This window comes from Saccostrea echinata, unplaced genomic scaffold (genome assembly GCF_033153115.1).
Source record: "Saccostrea echinata isolate AGI-Se365-2 ecotype Australia unplaced genomic scaffold, CSIRO_AGI_Sech_v1 ptg000054l, whole genome shotgun sequence".
NCBI lineage: Eukaryota > Metazoa > Mollusca > Bivalvia > Ostreida > Ostreidae > Saccostrea > Saccostrea echinata.
In genome coordinates, this window is record NW_026889803.1 from 38,633,014 (window position 1) to 38,645,347 (window position 12,334).

At 31.6% G+C, this 12,334-nt stretch overlaps 1 protein-coding gene across 4 annotated transcripts in view; it reads left to right on the forward strand.

Moving 5' to 3' along the window:
* Positions 1–12,334, forward strand: part of LOC133172637 (chloride channel protein 2-like) — a 29,906-nt gene that overhangs the window by 864 nt on the left and 16,708 nt on the right. Inside the window, exons 2-8 of one of the 4 annotated variants that reach the window (XM_061307574.1) lie at positions 1,947–2,073; positions 4,887–5,013; positions 5,326–5,343; positions 6,497–6,535; positions 7,471–7,602; positions 7,870–7,998; positions 8,285–8,418. In XM_061307574.1, coding sequence (XP_061163558.1) covers positions 2,020–2,073; positions 4,887–5,013; positions 5,326–5,343; positions 6,497–6,535; positions 7,471–7,602; positions 7,870–7,998; positions 8,285–8,418 — 633 coding nt within the window. In that variant the 5' untranslated portion in view covers positions 1,947–2,019. Of the gene's footprint in view, positions 1–1,946; positions 2,074–4,886; positions 5,018–5,325; positions 5,344–6,482; positions 6,536–7,470; positions 7,603–7,869; positions 7,999–8,284; positions 8,419–12,334 lie in introns of all 4 variants that reach the window. The other 3 variants (XM_061307575.1, XM_061307576.1, XM_061307577.1) reach the window with 3 other exon arrangements.

Consider the following 12,334-nt stretch of genomic DNA (forward strand, 5'->3'; position numbering starts at 1 on the left):
CAAATTTCTGCGTTTTCAGATATCCACATTTTAATCAAACGTTACATGAAGAATGAATTCAAAATAGCTGTCGTATTGTTAATTTTGATTTAGTGAAAACAAATTTTTACAGAAATTTTATATTGAAAACTTTGTTTTAATGCCAGCCCAAACATTCTAGATTTCTAATACGACAGCTATACCAATATTTTATTTTTAATTTTTACTCAGAGTTTTTGGAAACGAAAATAGTGAACATTCATGACAAACTGCAAAATTCCAGTTTCCCGTGGAAAACATCTACAATGTATTAATATTAACATATGATTTCACTTTGGGATTCCTTTGAAAGAAAGTCTATGTTCACGTCCTCTAGAACTACAACTGATGAGGAGAAATTTTAAGGTCAGATGGCGCTATACTGTTTATGTGTGCTTGAAAACTGAATAAAGATTTTAAGTAGTGGATATCAGTTTTGAAAGTCCATGAGTATGACCTTACAGTTAGTTTTCACACAAGCGTATTTTTGAGGAAGCGTTAATACGTCTCTTGAAATATTCTGGGTGAAAAGTATCAGGTCGTATTTTCAAAACTTAAATGCATTTCCAGAAATAACTTTCAGCAAATTAATATATAATAGCATGCAGTCTTACATTCCGAAAACAACTTATAATGTGCAAAGTAATATTGCAAGAATCTCTCAAATGTAAATATCAATGAAAAAATGTCATATATGTGAGCTATTTTGAATACAATGACAATTGAAAAAAAAAATGGGAAGGGGGGGGGGGTACTTTAAAAGACGTGAAATACAGAAGCCCTATAAAATCACTCGTTTTTAGTTTGTTTGGTTCTTTTTTCGTATGTTTGGTGAATTTGGTTCATTCTGAAAAAAACCTTTTTCGGTATCACGTATTTGTATATAGATCTATCAAACGCATTTTGTGCTGTGCTAACCGGTACATATAGGTGAATAAAATCTTAGTGATGAAATTCTATGACGTTTTAACAAAAGTAGGAAATCTGCAAATTGACTGAAAATATGTACATGCATTTCTTAGACTTACAACAAAACGGGTTGATGGTTTTTGAGAGTACATTTAAAGGCAATATGATTTGATTGTATATATTATGTCATACGCTAGATTTTCTACTGATGTCCTCGTTTGTTAATTACCTCGTTCTTGTTCTCGAGAAAGGTGGAAAAACTGTGGTAGTAAAAGAATTTCAGAAACACTCTTTAATTAAAAAAAAAAAAACAAAAAAAAAAAAACAGAATATCATTTCAAAGATGGCAATGTATAGAATCCAAGGCAGATCTGAAGGGGTTGCAGCAGATATGCTTTTAAGAATTTTACAAACATCAGATATCGTATTTCAAGAGAATTCGGTCTCTCATAGGAAAAGGTTTTGTATCTGAAAGCCAGAGCATTTAATCTCTAGGATTCTATCCGTAAGTCCAGAAAGGTATAATATAGGTCAGATGGATTTTTACTTTTCATTTTTTCTAATTGCTGGTTTTAATTGTTTATTTGTTTTCTTATTTTTTGTTCAAAGACTGTTATGCAGAATAAGATATTCCTATTCGATCAATGTGTAGGTAGTTGACTATTTAATAAAGTTCGATCTGTATTCCTGGTGTCCTATCTGACATATTTTATTTTATCAAATAAATTCTGCAATATGACTACTTTAGTAGTCATTTGATAAAATAAAATATGTCAGAAAGGACACTGGTATAATTAACTATTGGAATACTATGAATTCCTTGCAGATAAACCGCATATACTGTTGACATATGTGATCCACAAAGTATGAAAATCAAATTCAATATCACTCTAGTTAATGATTAATGAACGCAGTAAGATCAAAGTTCACATGCTTTACTACAGAGCTACATCCGGTTTATACATATTGTTTAATATTAAAGATCTGTCCGAGTTTCCATATTTGTTCTCTTGTTCCAGGAGGTAAAAATGTGAGGAAAAGAATGAACCAATCGTAGAAGAGGATATTCCTGTCAACAGATGGCGTGTAAAGATGGCGGAGAAAGAAGAAGAGAGATCCAAGAAATTTGACTACGAGGAAACTTTGGTAAGATAGATGCATAGAAATTGTTAAGATTAGCACAGCAACTTAATGAGAATGATTGGTGTTTCGACTTTCAATCAAAAAGCGCTGCGAATTGAAACATTCTTTGTGGAGGTGTATGCAATGGTATCGTTTTGACTGATAAGTTCACCGCGCTCAGCAGTCAGGGAGAAGAAGTCACAAAAATTCTGTATATCAGAGACCTATATACTAACGTATAGGTCTCTGTAAACATCCTTAAATAAACATACCTATCAAATACTCGTAAAGACAATGAACTGCATATCATTGTTTCTGAAATCACAAATAATGCGAAAGATATGAATAGTTAAGTTTCTATCAATTTACAGGGCATGGCCGTAGGAACCGGGGGGGGGGGGCACGGGGGGGCCGTGCCCCCCCCCCCAATAATTTTGCCGATATATAGAATACTATAGAAAACATAGTAGCTACTACATGCTTGTGCCCCCTCACTAATAACGTCTGATGCCCTTTTTTTTCTTTTTCTTTTTTTTGCTTGTCAAGAATTTTGGCAGTTGAAAGTGCCCCCTCAACTGAAAATGTATGGTTGTGCCCCCTCAAAGTGAAATTGCTTCCTACGGGCCTGCAGGGGCCTGTTAATGTATAAGATGGCACTTTTCCCAAATTCTAAATGAATGCACTGTCTAATTTCTACTCCATAATTAATCCCAGATGAATATGGTATATCTATTTTTTTATTAATATTTTGTCTTCTTTGTGTTGTTATAGCATATATGGCAAGAAAAGGCTTTGGGGAAATAAATGCATCCAAAACTGAAATATAATTATTATTAGTTTAGTGGTTTCATTGTTGAAATGTTGCTGTTTAAATTCTTTTCTGCAGGAGGTTTCATAATGCAAAATTAAAATGATGTCAAATATGCAAACTGGAAGCTTTTAAGGAAGTTGGATGAAGGAAATTTCCCCTTCTTACACATTGTATACCAAAAAAAAAGGAATATGATCGTTGTGCAAATGATTGACCTCCAGCTTATTTTAGTATTAGATAAATATTAACGAAGCTTAAAAGGGTTAAGTCTTCAGTTAAAGAAAGAAAAGGAGCCATTTCATCCCCCCCCCCTTCTTTAAAGCAAATTGGCAAACATTAAGAACATCAGTTAAATACATATTGTAAACTTTTCAGCCTTATTTATCCTGTTCATTACAATACATACATGTATTTGTTTACATGTCTATTTTCATATCCAAAATTAAATGTTTCAGGAAAAGTGCTGTTTCCTGTTTTAAATATAATTGTAAAACTATATTAATTACTACCCGGTACAATATACCGGTAATGTTAATTATACCTCTGTCAGAAATATGCAGTACATGGCACATGTTGGAACTAAAGGTCATGTTTATTTCAAACAACAAAGGAAACTTCCTCTTTATAAAAGGAACATATTATAGCTTTTTTTACAACTGAATGAGTCTCTACATGATGTAAAAAAACAAGGTTTTACATAACTTTTTGTCATTTATATCAGATTTTTGAATATAAGTAGCGTATTAACATTGAAATTAACTTGGTATGGTTGGGGGTTTTTAATACTATTGATAGATTTCAAATAGTCAGGTAATACAGTAGACAGTTACATAAGGATATAAAACCATCTTTGTAAAACAAATGTATACATACTTATATACTGGTGGTATGTTTTGTCTAGTATGTGTATATTTATATGCATAATGAAATAATGGTCATTTGCCGAATTATGCGTAACCACGTTAAGATTTTTTTCTAAAATCAAAGCTTTTATTGCTAAAAAATGCAGGAAATTAATTCAGACGACAGACATAATAAAATCATATTTAGCCTGTCAGATAAATTGAAATCTTCAGTTTTTGATCTGATCTGAAGATTAGTGTAAAAGAAATACATGTATATTTAAGCTCTGCATTGGTACTCACTAGTCAGTTTATGTAGAGCAGACATATTGTATTTTTTTGGCTAGTTTCATTTATGTCATATATAACTTATAACTTCCTAAAGAATAATTTCTCGTACATTTCTGTACATTTTTTCACAGAATTTAAGTTATGTTGTATTTAAATAAAGATCTCCCAATAGCATTGATTTATCATTAAATCATATCAGAAAGAAAGGAGTCTCTGACTCAACAATACAAGAATACATGAACTGGAAGACAAAAACCATCCAAAAATAATTAATGTCTTTTGCATTGTCTGGAGATCAATTTAACGTGTGTGATATTTGTCATTAAATAAGTTGTTTTGTCAGTTCCTAGTGGTCATTCTGGGTCAAGTATGACCAATTTATGATTCTGTTACTGTGAAATATCATTCATAAAGCTTTTCTCACAGATTAAATGTAACAGTCATTGTCTGTCTATTGAGGGATGAAAAGTTGTTTAAATCTATAGGTGTTTTTATAGTATAGATCTAGACGTATCAACAAAAGCACAATGTACATGTATACAGAATATTTATAAAAATATTCCTATGTTTTGCTAGTTTATTGAAAATATATACTGTAAATGTATACTTTTTCCCCACAGGGTCAAAATTCTGCGGAATCAAAATTTCTTTTCAATCCGCAGGTAGAAAATTACGCAGATTTCTTAGATTGCCACTATATGCCTTATATGTACTTTACGTACACTAGGACAAATTTCCTTGTAAAATTTGCGAATCTGTACATAGCATAAATCATACCACATGGAAAAAAGTAGTTCTATAGTATATAGTCTTGAGATTGGATGAATCTTATTGAAGGTGATATTTATTGCTATCTACAATGTAATTTCAAATTTTAATTCATTGTCTTACAGATCTATGGAAAATACAAACGAGATCTTGGAAAATGGGCCAAGTTCCAGGCGAGAACGATCAAGAAAGAGAAGCGGGACATTGGAAACACAGAGGTTAAACCACACACAGGATTCAGGGTCTACTTAGGTATGTGGCCCCTCCTCTTAGCATTATGCTATACATGCACTGGTTAGGGTTCTGTCAAGTGAATGTCCTGCAGTATATACAATGTATTAAATGTACCATACCTGATAACTCCCTGGAGAAGAAAATCCACTTTTTTTTCTGCTATCTCAGGGTTAATGAGATGTAAATGGACTGAACAATTGTGATAGAATCTTAAGTAGAGTTCATTGTAAAACAGTAATATTAAGATAACTTCTAATTTAAGAAGCATGATGTATTAATATAGAGAATATTTATTACACGTGTGTGTCATTTGAATAATTTTTAATGCAGAAAGACTACGGCAAAGAGGTAACTTGTGTGAATATTGCCTTATCTTTCCAGCTTATTCTCTGCTATTGATAATATCAATAATATTTAAATATCCTATAATAATTAATTTAAGCAAGTCAGAGTTGTAAAGAAAGTCATTTTTATGCCCCCAAAGATTTGGGAATATAGTTTTTGGTCTGTCCATCCATCTGTCTGTTTGTCTGTAAATCTGTTTGTCTATTTGTCCACAAAAACTTTAACCTTGCCCATAACTTTACAATGGTTGGTCCAAGGGCTTTCATATTTCACATGAATATTCTTTGTGACAAGATCTTTCATATTTGACCTCTTGACCTTGAACTTGGAGTTTGACTACTTTTTCAAAAAATTACCAAACTTTAACCTTGGCCATAACAGCTATTGCCTAAGGCCTTTATTTATATCACATGTGTATTCCATGTGTTCAAACCAACATTTTTGACCTTTGAACCTTGACCTTTGAGTTTGACCTACTTTTGAAAAACTTTAACTTGGCCATAACTTTTGAATGGTGGGTTTTAGGACTTACATGTATCACCTGTGTATTCCTTGTGACAAGACCTTTTTGATACCTACATTTTTTACCTCATAACCTTGACCCTGGAGTTTGACTTACATTTGAAAATACTTTAACCTTGCCTATTACTTTTGAATGGTTGCTGCTAGGGCTTTCAAATTTCACTTATGCATTCCTTGTGACATGACCTTTCCTTTTGGTACCATTTTAACCTCATGACATTGACCATGGCGTAAGGCTTATTTTTTGAAAAACCTTGGCCATATTTTCTGAATGGTTGGTACTAGGGTTATTATATTTTACATGTGTATTCCTTGTAACCAGACCTTTCTCTGGGTATCAATATTTTTGAACTTATGACCTTTGCCTTGGAATTTGACTTGCATTTGAAAAACTTTAACCTTGGTCTTGAGCTGCCATACAAGGGCATCAGTGTTTCATAAACAAATCTAGTTCCTTAAGTTTTTCATCATGTAACATGAACATTTTTAAATTTACATATTAGAGCAGTAAGCAATGAAATTAATTTTAGAGAAGCTTTAAAATATTTAATATGTTTAAGCAACCACTATATTTAAATTTGGAATCTTTAGATATCATATATAGTCATATACTAGAATAGACATCTTTTTACAGGATTCAAATATAAAGTTCTAAAAGAATCACCTAAGTTCAGTAAGAGTTCATTCAGCTCATTAATAATTATTTTGATTAATTCTAAAATGTCTGATTCTATCTCTTTGCTAGAGTTGCTTTTATTTTTTCAATATCTTTGCTGCAGAAAACATCTGTTTTATTCTTGCTTGTAGAGCACATACTTTCCATTTTGCAAGTTTTTTATTTTAATTCAGTGACATATTGAATGTGCATGCTTGATGTTTTGTTGTGTTTTCACAAAAGTTACCTGTAAGATATACAGTTATAATATTATTTTGTTCTAATTTTAAGAAAGTTTGTGCAGAAGGGGGGAGGGGGGGATTGGATATCAACAAGCCAGATTTGGAAAAAAAAGTTTATTGAAAGAATTGCTCTAAGTAAATAATGTTATAAAATACTAACAAACCACTGGCACCAATGAATCATATACATGACATCAAGTAGCCGTAAAATTGTGAAGGCTTAATGTCTAACATTTTATAGATTCACTAGATGTTTTCTTACTGTTCACTTTATGCTGTACTTGAATGCATTTTATTTTTAATTTGTCACTTTCATAACTGCTGCAATTTTTCTATAGTTTTTTTTCTCATCATGCTCATAAATTGTTTGTTGTATTTTGTTGTTGTTGTTGTTTTTATTTATTTATTTATTTTTGTTTTGTTTTGTTTTGGTTTATTTACTACTTTTTTTTTTGGGGGGGGGGGGGGGCATTTTAGTCAATGCGTATATTTTAATTCATTTCACTATCACACAAACTTAATAAAATTGTAATATCAATTTGAAAAATAATTAAATGCAAGAAAATTAAGATTGGAATTCTTAAGCTTAATTTAAAATTCCTTAACTTAATTTTGAATAAAAAAATTTTGTGCACATCAAAATCCCAAAAGCAGTTAGTCATTGGTTATTTTGAAACATACAAATTGAATATTTTCTTTCATTTTAATTAGAGAGATTAATCCATTTTCGAGATGTTGTCTTCCAAAAAATTGGAGAAGATTGGATCTTCTTGGCTCTGCTGGGAATTCTTATGGCCCTGCTCAGTTTTACTATGGATTATATCATTGAAAAGTGCCAAGCAGGTCAGGAAAAACAATTATAATTAAGATAGAAAATTAATTTTCTATTTTGTATGCTTTGATGTATGAGTTTTCCATACCATAACAGTGTAAAATTTTACAATAATTTTACTTTGGAAGGAATTCAAAGACAAAAATTGAGAATTATCATATTTATAATGATTTGAATAGATTGAAGGTTAACATTTCATTTCATTCCATTCTGGGTGATGTCATTATTGAAATTTTGTAAATTTATAGTCAAATATTATAGAATTTCTTTATTTTCAGCTAAGTTCTGGCTATATCAGGAGCTGGCTTTCTCCCCACCACTTCAGTATTTTGCCTGGGTGTCTTACACACTGCTGTTTATATTATTTGCCACAGGATTTTCTCATCTTGTCTCACCCCAGGCTTGTGGTAAGTACTGCATAATAAAGCTTTTAGGTTTATCATTGTCACAAATGCCTAGTGATTTAGTGCATTTTTTCATTTCAGTTTTTCTATCAAAGTTACTTATTGTTCCCATTTGTTGTCAATTTCATCTAAAAATTGAGCAAATATTTTTTTTTAATGGGGAGGGTGGGGTTCTTAATTAAAATCAGTAGGAGAAAATTGAAGGTTGTGTTTTTTGCTGTCAAAAAGTATGAATTGAGGTCTTATAATAAATAGAATATAACTAAGATTTTAAAATATGTAATTGTAGGGTCTGGTATCCCAGAGATGAAGACTATTTTAAGAGGTGTGGTGTTAAAAGAATTTCTAACATTTAGGACACTGGTGTCCAAAGTAGTAGGACTTTGTTCCTCATTAGGAAGTACACTTCCTATTGGGAAAGAGGTAAGGATTTTAAAATATATTTAAAAATGTTTTTGTTTCATAAGAGAAAAATTGTTTTTATTTGTACTTTATAAGTTTCCCATTAACATGAAGTAACATGAAGGAGGAATATTCCCAGTTAACATGGTGATAAACATTAATATATTTTTAAATTATTTTTATGTGTACCTCCAGTGGAAGTACTCTTATAACTTATAACTTTCAGTACCTTGATTATTACCAATCATTTGTATAGGTATTTATTTCATTACAAGGTAAATATGATTAATTAAAATGCAAAAAGTCATTGCAAGATACCTTTGACTGAAGTTAAATTTAAGATATACTTTGTCTTATTAAATGCAGGGAAACTAATACATTATGCATGTGTTGGTCTCTCTCTCTGTCATCGGACATGATTTTGTGCATGTTCTGAAAACCACAGGTGCCATTGCTCCCCACACTTTTGTGCATATTTAAATGATCATTGAAGTTTGTACATGATAGTGATTGTGTTTTCTTGTTTCTTTCGAAATTTATGGTGAGGTTGAATGACTTTCAATATTTTTTTTTTATTCAAGTGAAAAGTTTATGTTAGTTAGAATTTTGTATGTTACTTTGCCTATATGAAACACTGAAGTATTATGATCTGGGTGGCATGAATGTTTATGTATAATTCATGAGTGTAGTAAAAAAAAATATTTGAAAAAAATTAACCTTTTTGTACATAAACAGGGGTGAATTACCAGGTACAGAAGTATACGGTACAAAAATCCATTAAAACTTTAATGGAAATGATTCTCTTGACACAGCGTATATGAAATTACTATGCTTAATTTTACCTTGATTCTATTTTCATATTATTTTAGCAATTTAATACTATAATTTATTCTGCTAAAGAATTAATTAATTTAAGGTGGAGTTAGTTTTTGATTGTAAAAAAAGAGAACAAGGATATGCACACATTAAAAATTAAGACAATAAACCAGGATTTTCAGATTTTTAAACACTTGATATAGATTCACATGACTCAATACAACCCACCTTACACAGCAAGATGGATGGTACAAGGGGTTATTTCTGTCAATCATGCCAACATCGTGTTTGATATGGATCATGAATTCCCCTTTTCTGGTCACCACATCTGACATTTGTGGTCTCTTTTTTTAGGGGAAATGATTGTTGTGTTCATGCATGCTTTTCCTTCCATTTTCCTAGTGAAATTTCTGATATTAAGTAATTCAATTTTTGAAATCTAGTATAGGTTAAAATACTAGAGATTGTCTTTTGAATATGGACTTCTTAACTATTTTTATTATCACCCTGTCGTGTGTAAAGCCAGGGAATATAGTGTTTGTCATGCCAGTCCTTCATTCCTCTGTACCTCCGCCTGACTCTAATTCAGTTTAGAAAAAGAACAAAGACTTTTTTTATCAACTTCAGACTCACACACATATTGGTGAGAACAAGTTAACTGTGTTATCAATTTCATCTGTATGACCTTGACTTTACTTTTTCTCATTGTGCATGAAATATCTTGGTTCAAAGAAACTTCAAGATTGTGAGGCAAAAACTTGAAGATATTTAGGTCACCTTAGTCACACAGGTTTTCTATATATTTTTGTCTGTCATTGATTGTAGCTAGGTCATAAATTTAAAATTTTCAGCTTTTTCTCAGAGATTGCTGAACCAGTATGAACCAATTTTGGCATATTGCAACTATGGGTAAAGGAAAACATAAATTTTGATTTTCGTGGTTTCTGCCTCCCTGGTGCTTGAGGGGTACGGTGCAAAAACCATCAAAATTAATGGAATTTTCAAAAATCTTCTTTACTCCAGGACACCAAACAGTAGAATTAAATGGCATTATTATAATAAACATGAGCTGTCAACAAAAAATGTAAAATTCAGGGCCCCTGGGTCAGGGGTTCTGGTGTTCTAAGGGCAGGGCTCTTTTGGTCTTATAGTGAAAATTCTGTGAACATCTTTGATTTTGGGCATCTAACAGATAAACTAAGTACAGATTATGATGAGCAAAGGAGCCTCTTCCAAAATTGAGAAATTCAGGGCCCGTGGCTGGGTGAGGGGGTCTGGTGTTGGAGTGGGGTTCATATTGCCAAAAAGTGAAAATGCATATATTCTTTTTTAAAAATCTTCTTTGATCCTGGGCACTAAGCAGACAAACTAAGCACATACTTATGATAAGCAGGGGTGCCTCTTCTAAAATTGTGAAGTTCATAGCCCCTGGGTCAGGGGTTCTAGTGTTTGGATGAAGGCATTGTCACCTATAAACTTCAGAACCTATGATGGAAGATAGAAAAAAATGAAGAAAATTAATTCAAACAAATGAGTAATATGTTTATGGGGACACTGTTGGGGCAAGCGCAGTTGAAACCTTTACATAGCTTACACTTGAAACTCTGATCCTCCTCTTAATTGAAACTGTACAAGACAGTCTAGATTGTGACGTCACATGACATCATATGTAAATTGTTCATTTCCGATCGGTAACTGAGTCTAAATTGACCCTTTGCAATTGTAATGAAAGGCATTGTAGAGTAGATACAATTAATTTTTTGTTTCATTTAGCTCTCCACAAGAACTAAATCTTAATAATGATAACTGTGCCATTATTGCATGGAATCCTGGTGGCAAAGGAATTCTGGGAAAATTTGCTTGACAAATATATAGATTTTAAGTCAAATTTTCTCTGTTCTTACACATTAATTTATTGAGCTCACTGCTCTTACTATAAACTCATGTACATGAATTAAAATACTGTCAATATTTGAACATCATGTAGGTTTATTTTTTAATGATCATTTTCAGTAAGTCTGTCAGTTTAAGGTAGTATGGGATACCTCCACGTTATGACGTATTTCCGTTTGAAGTATTGTTTTGATTTGCATGAGTGCTTATTATCGGGTCAAAATTTGTAGATACACCGTTGAAAAGAACACTCTGAAGCCTATTTCAATGCAATTTCTCACAAGTCGGCATTTTAAGTAAAAACAGACAAAAAAATCGCAAGTATATAAATTTACTTATAATTGTACAACGGACATTTAAAAAAGCAAACCCCTGTAAAAGGTAGTTTCAACATTGCTGCTTTTGAACACTTTTAAGCAAAAGCTGTATTTCAATTGTTTGAGTAACTGTACAGCACCTTGTTTGCGGTGAGGCATGGATAAGTGCAATTACTTCACATTGTGCTGAATTATCACCAATCAATTATCACGTTAACTAGGGCTGGACTTTTTTGTTATTTAATTCAAGAAGTAACTGTTTGGTCACAAATCAGCTAGCTGTTGTATATAGTCCCAAAACGTTCAGATGAATGCAATTGCTCTGAACAAGATAGGTCCTGGAAAGCGATTGTCCATGCGTTGTTTTCAAAACCGCTCAAAGTTGAAAACTACAAAGTGCAATTTTTTTATGGTTGGGAAAAAATGATCATCATTTCTAAAATAGCACCCAGGTTTTTTTCAACCCTTGGAAAATAAAGAAGGATAACTCTTCCGCTCGGATCTTTTAATTCAAAAAATTTTAAATGCATTTTATATTTTCCATTTATATATATATTTTCAATTTGTTTATTTCACTTTGCTAACATATTAAGATGCATTCTAATTGTAGACTTTCATGAAATGTTATCCGTCTATTTTCAAGAAATAAAGTTTTCCCAGTTTTTTACGCTTATTTTTTGTTGAAAATTAAAAAAATACTAAGACATATTTCTTGTCATTTTTGTTTTTATAAACACTTTATATTAGCAAACGCCTGCCTATAATATTAAGCTTATGAAAAAAGAATTATGCAAGAAAAAAATCGTTTTTGTATTTCTCATTAAAATAATAAAAAAATTATTAAAATTACACTTTAATATACTGAAAGGTGGGGGTATTTCAAATCCTTCTAATTTGGGTACATAAATATG